General features: G+C 46.6%; 1 protein-coding gene across 6 annotated transcripts in view; it reads right to left on the bottom strand.

Annotated features, from left to right (window-relative positions):
• Window positions 1-3,137: 3,137 nt before the first annotated feature.
• Window positions 3,138-9,887, bottom strand: part of ubr2 (ubiquitin protein ligase E3 component n-recognin 2) — a 29,453-nt gene continuing 22,703 nt past the window's right edge. For 3 of the 6 annotated variants that reach the window (XM_085181891.1, XM_085181889.1, XM_085181893.1), the window contains 20 exons: window positions 8,677-8,786; window positions 8,507-8,590; window positions 8,225-8,403; window positions 7,796-8,004; window positions 7,633-7,726; window positions 7,402-7,563; window positions 7,183-7,271; window positions 7,057-7,117; window positions 6,825-6,973; window positions 6,654-6,709; window positions 6,381-6,477; window positions 5,515-5,582; window positions 5,274-5,412; window positions 5,099-5,189; window positions 4,892-5,022; window positions 4,708-4,816; window positions 4,486-4,635; window positions 4,197-4,367; window positions 4,019-4,120; window positions 3,138-3,924 (listed from right to left, as the gene is read on the bottom strand). In XM_085181891.1, the coding sequence (XP_085038017.1) occupies window positions 3,783-3,924; window positions 4,019-4,120; window positions 4,197-4,367; window positions 4,486-4,635; window positions 4,708-4,816; window positions 4,892-5,022; window positions 5,099-5,189; window positions 5,274-5,412; window positions 5,515-5,582; window positions 6,381-6,477; window positions 6,654-6,709; window positions 6,825-6,973; window positions 7,057-7,117; window positions 7,183-7,271; window positions 7,402-7,563; window positions 7,633-7,726; window positions 7,796-8,004; window positions 8,225-8,403; window positions 8,507-8,590; window positions 8,677-8,786 (2,393 nt within the window). In that variant the 3' untranslated portion in view covers window positions 3,138-3,782. Of the gene's footprint in view, window positions 3,925-4,018; window positions 4,121-4,196; window positions 4,368-4,485; window positions 4,636-4,707; window positions 4,817-4,891; window positions 5,023-5,098; window positions 5,190-5,273; window positions 5,413-5,514; window positions 5,583-5,832; window positions 5,839-6,380; window positions 6,478-6,653; window positions 6,710-6,824; window positions 6,974-7,056; window positions 7,118-7,182; window positions 7,272-7,401; window positions 7,564-7,632; window positions 7,727-7,795; window positions 8,005-8,224; window positions 8,404-8,506; window positions 8,591-8,676; window positions 8,787-9,887 lie in introns of all 6 variants that reach the window. The other 3 variants (XM_085181894.1, XM_085181892.1, XM_085181895.1) reach the window with 2 other exon arrangements.

The following is a 9,887-nucleotide window of genomic DNA, read 5'->3' as shown; positions in this document are numbered from 1 at the left end:
TATGATTAAGTGGGCTGGCTTCAGTCATTATGCAAATTTACTGTTTATAAGATTGAAACCTGCAGTCAGCTGAGACTGAAGAAGTCACCTGGATGAGTGATGAAACGTTTCTCCCACAAAACGCTACGTCCAGATGAACAGAGTCAACTTTTGGAGATAACATAACAGCAACAAAAATAAAAGATAACGGAACATAATACACCCACTTAGAGCCATTTACAAGTGTGACTGAAGAAAAACTTTTAGTAGTAATACAAAAACAGAAAAGAAAAATAGCAAATCTGTCAGCGACCTACAATTTTGTAACCAAAAAAATAAAAATAAAAGAAATCAAAAAGTCTTCCCAGAATTACTTGGCAGACTAACGACCATACTAAATCTCTCAATGCACTCTCAATCATCCAGGGAAGGAAATCCCAAAAGTTGATTCTGTTCATCTGGACGTTTGGAGAAACGTTTCATCATCATCAGGTGACGTCTTCAGTCTCAGCTGACTGCAGGTTTCCAACCTCATAAACAGGACATTTGCATAATAACGAAAACTAGCACCACTGACTAACAATGGCCTGTGAGGTCAGTTTATCAAGATTAATATGACAACTGTGATGACCATTGATCAACAACCACTGATCAATCACCAATGATCCTATAACTCTGAAAGTTTTTGGCTTCGATCCTCATCCCGTTGGTAGGCAGCTCTGACCACATCCAGAACACCTTGGATGGAGAAGGTGAGAGATGTCGTTATGGAGGCAGATGAAACCATGGTTTCGTACGATGTTACATCTCTCTTCACTTGCGTTCCAGTCATGGAAGCATTAGAGGTGGCTTGGCACTTTTGTGGATAAAATCATGTCTCTCAGGAACTTTTGTCTTACGTTGGGTTTGGCCTCATCCTCTCTGGTCCCTCTGCCATGGGGGGTACCGCAGGGATCTATTCTTGGGCCATTATTGTTTTCATTGTATCTCCTGCACTGGGTGCGATCTTCAGAAACACAATTTCATTTAATTTATATGCTGATGATTGCCAGCTTTCAGTCACTCTCATAGCTCTTCACATGCTTGATCGTCTTAGTGATGTTAACTCAGGGATCACTAAAAATCTTTTAAATTTTAATGAACATAAAACAGAAGCAATTTTATTTGGTCCCAGTCGTTCCTCTGGTACCCCAGATGTTGACTTTGCTGCTCTGACCCTCACCTGAAGAGCTCAGTTACTAATCTTGGGATAAAAATCGACTCTGCACTTAGTTTTGATGGCCACGTAAACGGGGTGGTGAAATCTTCATCCTATCACCTCAGCCGTCTGTCGAAGGTCAGGCCTTCTTTCTCAAATGCTCTCAGTCTTGAAAGCACAGCTGAAACTTAGAGACAGAGTGTTCTCTATTGTGGCTCCGAAGCTTTGGATGATCTTCGTCTTCACATCAGGCAGTCTACATCAGTGCTGGTTTTTAAATCCACATCAAAAACTCGGTGGGTTACTGATAATGTTATTTTATTGTTATCATTATTGTTATTTATTCATCATATTTATTATTCTTACTGTACCTCTTATATTTCTGTTGAACAGCACATGGCTGACCAAAGAGCTTTATAAATAAACTATGGTATGGTAGTGGAAAAGAGGGCTTTGCTATCCTACCCTGGAACACCACCAAGCCATTGGTTCAGATATGTAGATGACACCTGGGTGAAAATCAAATCTCAGGACGTTCCACATTTCACAGATCACATTAACTTGTTGGACTGACACATCAAATTCACCAGGGAGGATATGAAAAGCGGCAGGTTAGTCTTCTTAGACTGTGAGATTTCCATCAGTAATGGGGGACATCTAAAAGCTGACGTGTACCGTAAACCTACGCATACGGATCAGTATCTAAGGTTTGACTCTCATCATCCACTAGTGCCAAGTTTGGCCCTTCTGGTACAGAGCGCGAGTGTTGTGTGATCTGTTCAGTTTAGTGTTAAGGTGATGGATAAGATGTTGCACAAATGGAAGAACGCAGTCTTACATATTTGTTTAATATGTGCATTGAAGGACATGTCCTGGTCAAACATGACTCCAAGGTTCCTCACAGTGTTACTGGAGGCCAAGGTAATGCCATCCAGAGTAAGAATCTGCTTAGAGACCATATTTCTAAGCTTTTCAGCGCCGAGTACAATAACCTCAGTTTGATCTGAATTAAGAAGCAGAAAGTTAGCGGCCATCCAGGTCTTTATGTCTTTAAGACATTCCTGCAGTTTAACTCATTGGTGTGTGTTATCTGGCTTCATGGACAGATAGAGCTGGGTGTCATCTGCATAGCAGTGTAAATGTATGCTATGTCTTCTAATGATGCTGCCTAAGGGAAGCATGTATAATGTAAACAGAACTGGTCCTAGCACTGAACCCTGTGGAACTCCATAATTAACCTCAGTGTGTGAAGAGGACTCTCCATTTACATGCACAAACTGGAGTCTGTTAGTTAAAACTGTCAAATTTCTGAGTGAGTTTTTACTAAAAATGAGAAGACTGGGAAAACCTAAAACAAAAAGAGAAGCCCTAAAGACGCCCTGAGTGAGTCTAAGCGGACTTACTTACTAGCGGCATTGGTCAGATTAGGCAAAGCTGAAGGAGCTTTTATGAGCCAACTTAAGAACGGATGTATCAATCACTGACAAGCAAAAAAAAAAGCTTAATAAAATAGAATAAAATTAAAAATTGTTTCACCTCTAAGTGCTGTCATCAACTTCTCAGGTTGCTGACAAATCGCTGACGTCACCTAGCCGTCCACAAGAAAGCGACTCAACTCTGACAGAAGTTTCTGATGCAGTAAATCACCTATAAATGAACAATCAATATGAGCAACACACACATTCTTACCTTTTATAGGATTTCCACATTTTCATGTTTGTGCTGATGTTTCTTTTGCTCAGTGCAATTAAAAGTTGTCAATATAGAAAAAACAACAACCAACTTTGCTTCACTTGAACAAGCTCCGCCTCCAGCAGGTGTTCTCTCTGTTTATTGGTTAGCTACTCGTTTACCTCTGCAGTTTTGACCCACCTGGCAGGTGAGAGCAGGCTTACTGGAATGTCTATGTCCTCATAACAGGGTCTCTGCCCCTGAAGTAATGAACTGACAGGAAGTGATGTCACTTTAAAGTTTTTATTGTTTTTATCATACACGTCCTCGTTTATACAGGAATTCACATATTAACAGATCATGTGATCAATGAGGCGCTCAGCTGACAGCCATTAAAAAATACCCCCAAAAAACAAAAGACATCAAGCTGAAGACCTGACCGCGCCAAGTTTTAAATAAAATTTCTCAGCATTCAAAAGTAAAACACAGAAAGTGACATCACACAGCACGCCACCAATCAGTTCTAAGCAAAATGTTAAACTAAAGTAAAAAGCGATCGATCGCTGATATGTGCTCTGATATGTCTTCACTGATCAGTCTTCAGCTCAGCCCCTACCAGACACTTTACTGACATCCATCCATCAATCTGCTACCATGGAGACGGCTGCTTTAAGCCAATCAGAAATGAAGGTGGTGATGTGTTTGAAGTCAGGAGGCAGGGCGTCACTGGACCGAATTCGAGTTTCCTGTTCCTGTCCCACACTGATTGGTGGGGAGACATGTGGAGGGTCAAAGGTGAAAAATCCCTGAAAGCAACTCAGCATCAAGCAGGCAGCTTATTGGTTCAAGGATGTGGTTTATATAGAAAGGGGCGGGACACAATTGAGAGCCAATCAGTGTCTCTCTAAGGGCAGGGGCGGCGCAGAGTCAAACATCACAGGTGCTGCCAGTCGATAGCAACCAGCGCCTGATTGGCCTCCTGGGCGTGACCTATGACCTCAGCGATGCCGTGCTGGCGCCACAGACGCTCGATCTTCCTGTAACGCTCGGCACACAGGTGGAGAGGATTCCCACGCCTGTGCAAACAAATAAACAGGTAGAGGGTGTGGTCAGGGGTGGGGCCAAACAAACTGGTAGAGGGGGTGGGGCTAAACAACCAAACGTACATACTTGAGGCCCTGGTCGGTTTCTCCATAGTCATCCAGGTACGGGGGCGGGTAGAAGCAGCCCTTTGTTTTACCTGCTACGAACAACACCTGACTCTCTCGGACCCTGCTCACACACAGACACACACAGGTTAGCAGGCATGGCCGAGCGACATGCGTCAGTTCACTGGTGCAGGCGTTACCTGAGGAATAGGCCGAGGCCAGCTCCGCAGGTGAAGGTGTGTGCGGTGCAGGCGCCCACGTCCTCGCCGTCCACCTCCGTCTGACAGCAGTAACTCTGAGAGCACAGCATGCAGCCGCACACCAGGCACAGCGTGGGAGCGCGAGACTTATCCCCGCCTGAGCGCGGACACCTGCACATGTAACACTCAGGTGAGTTCAGATGGGCCGAGTTTCAGGTCACCTCACAAAAGAACTTCACAGCATTGATCCTTTTTAAATCGATCGATCAATCGATCACTCTGATCTCACTGTGTGTTCACTGACGTGAAGCTGGACGCCTGATTGATGAGCACGCTGTAATCCTCCGGCAACTCGATGAGTCGATTTGACTCTCTGGGGAACCTGATGATGGCTCCGCCCCCCTGCAGCGTCTGTCTCACACCTGGATGACAACACCAACTGAACACACGCACACGGGAGTGTCAGGTAATGCTTTTCCAGGTACTTTGGAGAATGAGATGCAGGTGTTACCTGTGTATGAGCGGCTTCAGCAGTGTTTGCTGGTTGTGGTGAAGCAGCAGCAGGTTGGAGGGCAGGCTGAGGTAGCTGCACAGTGCCTCCCACTGACCAGGACCTGCAACTACAACACACACACTTCTGTGAACACACAGTGTAACAGAATCGTTACAGGAACTTTGCTCGGTGATCCTCTTACTCATCAGCTCAGCGGGAGGCGCTGTGGAGTTCAGGTAGTGGAAGAAGAGGGCGGCGGCTCGGAGGAACGGCAGGACACCGGCTTTAAGACAACGATACAGCTGCCACCCAGAGGACACCTCAGGTAACACACTGATGATGAAATGAAGTCCTCTTACTGATTTTGAATGTACTAACAGGGTAAATGTGTCTCACAATCCAAACTCACCTGCCCAGGTGTTTCCTCAGTGTGCTGTACAGCTGACAGGTGAGCTCCTCCTCCTCTGATCCACTGTTGTCCTGATCCATACATACCTCCTCTGCACACACAGGTAATACACACAGGTGAGACAGAAGCATCGGGTTCACCAAAGAGACTGTGTGCGAGTGAGAGAGAGCGACACCTGTGGTGGAGGTGAGCAGGATCTGAACCATGTGAGCCACAGTGACCAAGTGAAGGAGGTGGAGGTGGCCCGAGTCCACCACACCGCATCCTGATTGGTCCAAACAGTGAACGGAGGAGTATGCCAGCACAGAGTAAACCTGCAGATGCCGAGAAATCAGAGTCACCTGCACCCACCCGACGAAAACGGAGCTTTAAGTGGTCCACGATGGACAGGTGTGTAAACAGGTGTGTAAACTCACCAGCAGGTGAAACATGTCGATCTCGAGGATACTCGGAGTATTTTCTACCTGAGCGTCTGGAACCAGAGCTAAACAAACAAACACAATTATATATATGTATGTATATACACACACACACACACACACACACACACATATATGTATATATGTGTGTGTGTGTATCAAATAAATGTTATCGCCCTCAATGGTTAATAATTGCAGGATAATTTCCAAATTGGTAAATAATCAACTTCAAAGTTATCTGGATGAAAATAGTACTTCACCTGCTTTCATCAGGAAACTGCGCAGTAACTTCTCAATGATGTCTATGAAGCACACAAAGAACTACAGTGCAGCTCTTTTTATTGATCTAGCAGAAATCTTTGACACTGCTGATCATGGCATGTCAGACATTACTGGATACCTATGCTCGCTCTCTTCACCTGTTAGATTTGCTGTCTATGGCATCCAGATTTATAACTGGCTGCAAACCTTTAACACACCACTGTTCTCAGGTTGACTGGTCCTCATTGGCCCCACGCAGGATGCTTCGTTGGTATCACTTTCTCTATAAAATCTATTCTGGTTCATTGTCCTCTTATATATCAGAGCATATGTTGCACAAACAGTCAGACTGCAGACTCAGGACATCATTACGTTGTTCCATCAGTTCGTACAGAGCTTGGGACGAAGGCTTTCTCCTTTTCTGCTCCGTCCTCATTGCACAACGATCTGAAGCTCTCTTGATTTCACTTGCAGACAAACAAATGCGTCTGTGGAATCGTCTCTGGGGACTCTTTTACATTTTGTTTCTTTCATTGTTGAAATGTTAGTGTTTGTCAGTAACAGGTGTCTTTGAGTGTAAATGAGACTGTGTGTGTTTGTACCTGACAACAGTCTGATGAAGTGGGTGTGAACAGTTTTCAGAGGAGCTGCAGTCCAACACGCTGAACTGAACCTGGTGAGAGAACTCAAACAGTCGTCCTGCAACACACACATTATCAGGTTACCAAGGAAACCACAGCATCCGCCGGAGACCGATCGACGCACAGAACTCAGTAATCAATACACTGATCTGTAATAAATTCGGTGAACTCTTCTTAAACCCCGCCCCCTCTGCCTGACCATTCACAGCTCTTCTTTGTCATAAACAGTGTTACCTGTCGGCAAGGTAAACTTCCAAAAAGTGGCTTCTCCTCATCCATTAGCAGGCGCTCTGCAGAAAAACAAAATAACAGGACAACCTGTGACCTCTCAGGTGGGAGCACACCTGTGTCAGGTGCACACCTGTCTCAGGTGGTTGTGCGTGCGTCTGTCTCGGGTGTGTATACCTATGCTTTGGATGGTGTAGGCGCAGGAGGACCAGCTCAGCACCGGGACTCGGGGGTCCTGCTCGTTGGGGTTCACCTTCAGTCCCACCTTATAGGTGGACAGGCTGAAGGTGGTAATCATCTCACTGATGCAGCTTGAGAACGGGTTCCTGTGACATCACAATGACATCATCACCACATAATATCCCATTAGGTTATTGATCAGGATCAGTACAAACAGCACATGACTCACTGCGGCGTGAAGTCTACTCTGAACCCTTGAGGAACGACAGGCTCCGCCTCTTCTGCTGCACCTGTAACACACACGCATTAATTAACATTAACATGGTTTGACTGCGTGTTCTTACAGGTAACTCACCATCAGACTGCGTCCTGTGTGCAGAGTGCAGAGCTGCTATCAGCTGATTGGTTGTCTTAAGCCACACCTCGAAACTAGGATTTTCAACACTGAAGAAGAAAAAGAGAGAGAGAGGAAACCATTCACGCAACATCAGGTCAAAGCCAGGAACCTGTGTACCTGTGGTCAGCACAGGTGTGCTTATTGTGTGAGTGTCTCACTGCAGTCAGGTGAGCGTACCTGTGGTCAGGTGAGGCTGCGTGCGGCAGCATGGGGATCACGGTGTTGCTCAGACACTCGCAGAGCGGACAGAGGAACTCGCCGTTCTCCACGTCGTAGCTCGTGTGGCCTCTCAGACGCTGCTGACGCCGCTGCTCCTTCAGCTGTACCGCCTCAAAGTACCTGAACAGAGTGAGGACAGGTGTAACATCCTGAGAGCCGACTGGAAGGTGTGCGAGTGAGGGGAGTCACCTCTGCCAGCAGGTGGCGTGCATGATGTGTCCACAGCTGGCGGTGTGAATCCCCAGACGGAGGTCGGGGTGCATGAACAGGGGGTCACGGTGCTCTGAAACACACGATCACAGGTTAGAACTTCGACTGGTCACTCGCCCGATGATGTCAGACTGGAGCTCACCTGGGTTGGGCAGGTTGCAGCGGCGGGTTTTGGACAGAACAGTGGACCTTTGGACAAATGCTGCAAGCACCATTGCTCTGCTGTGACCTCTGACCTCTTGCTCTTCCTGACACAGGATACAGGTGACCAGCTGTCGGCGCTCAGTCCCTCCCACCCTCCTGGGACCAACGGCCACCTGGGACACACAGGTGAGCTCTGCAGTGGGAGGACTGTAAAGCAGGAGGGAGAGGATCTTTTAATATTCTCTGAATCAGCTCTTCAGTCACACGTGTGCTCTGCAGCAGGTGAGGCCACAGGTGTACCTGTCCTTGCATTTCATATTCCAACAGATAAATACGGCTGTGCCCAGCTGATAGTAAGAGATCTAGTAAATGTGAATGAAAGTGGGTCCACAGGTGTATTAGGACCGGTGTAAATATGCAGTTGTACCTGTGGTCGGCGGCTGACGTGGACGCCTCCAGCTCCTCCATGCTCTGCTGGAACAGCTCTTTGTTCTCGTTGATGAAGTGTTTCTGCATCTCTGACATCTGAGCCATGATCTTTTCCCTGCGGAGCCTCGCCATCTCCGCCTTCCTCTTCCTCTCTGCCTTATCTTTGTCCCTCATCGTCTGCAGCACGGAACCAATCAATTCATCACTTAATCAACACATAAGTTAATGAGCCAATCAGTCAGGAGATAACCAGGGAAGAGGAAGCGGTGCTGAGTCTCACCTCCTCAGAGCCTCTTTCCAGGCTGACAGTAAAAGAGGAGGCTGACGATGTTCGCTCTCTCATCATTTTGATGTTTGACACCATCTACACACAGAGATCGCACTGATTCAGTTTCACACCTTCACTCTGGTGTTAATTCACAATGACATCACAGTGACATCAGCGGTTACCTTGAGAATCCAGGTGATCATGTCTTTGTGGACTTCCAGGTGAGGAGTGTTCTGCAGACTTTCCAGCAGAGCCAGGACACTTCCTGAAGTACTGGGAGCTTCACCTGGACCTAAACACACACACACACACACACACAGGTAAACACACACACACACACACACACACAGGTAAACACACACACAGGTAAACACACACACACACACACACACACACACACACACACACACAGGTAAACACACACACACACACACACACAGGTAAACACACACACACACACACACACACACACACACACACACACAGGTAAACACACACACACACACACACACACACACAGGTAAACACACACACACACACACACACACACACACAGGTAAACACACACACACACACACACACACACAGGTAAACACACACACACACACAGGTAAACACACACACACACACACACACACACACACACAGGTAAACACACACACACACACACACACACACGTAAGCACACACACACACACACACACACACAGGTAAACACACACACACACACACACACAGGTAAACACACACACACACACACACACACAGGTAAACACACACACACAGGTAAACACACAGGTAAACACACACACACAGGTAAACACACAGGTAAACACACACACACAGGTAAACACACAGGTAAACACACACACACAGGTAAACACACAGGTAAACACACACACACAGGTAAACACACACACACAGGTAAACACACACACACAGGTAAACACACAGGTAAACACACACACACAGGTAAACACACAGGTAAACACACACACACAGGTAAACACACAGGTAAACACACACACACAGGTAAACACACACACACACACACAGGTAAACACACACACACACACACACAGGTAAACACACACACACACACACAGGTAAACACTCAAACACACACAGGTAAACACACACACACACACACACACACACAGGTAAACACTCACACACACACACACACAGGTAAACACTCAAACACACACACACACAGGTAAACACACACACACACACACACACACACAGGTAAACACACACACACACAGGTAAACACACACACACACACACACAGGTAAACACACACACACACACACAGGTAAACACACACACACACACACAGGTAAACACACACACACACACACACACACACACACACACAGGTAAACACACA

This window comes from Neolamprologus multifasciatus, chromosome 13, assembly GCF_963576455.1.
Source record: "Neolamprologus multifasciatus chromosome 13, fNeoMul1.2, whole genome shotgun sequence".
Lineage (NCBI taxonomy): Eukaryota > Metazoa > Chordata > Actinopteri > Cichliformes > Cichlidae > Neolamprologus > Neolamprologus multifasciatus.
Note: the sequence above shows the minus strand (reverse complement) of the source record. Positions and strands in the feature narration are given on the sequence as shown.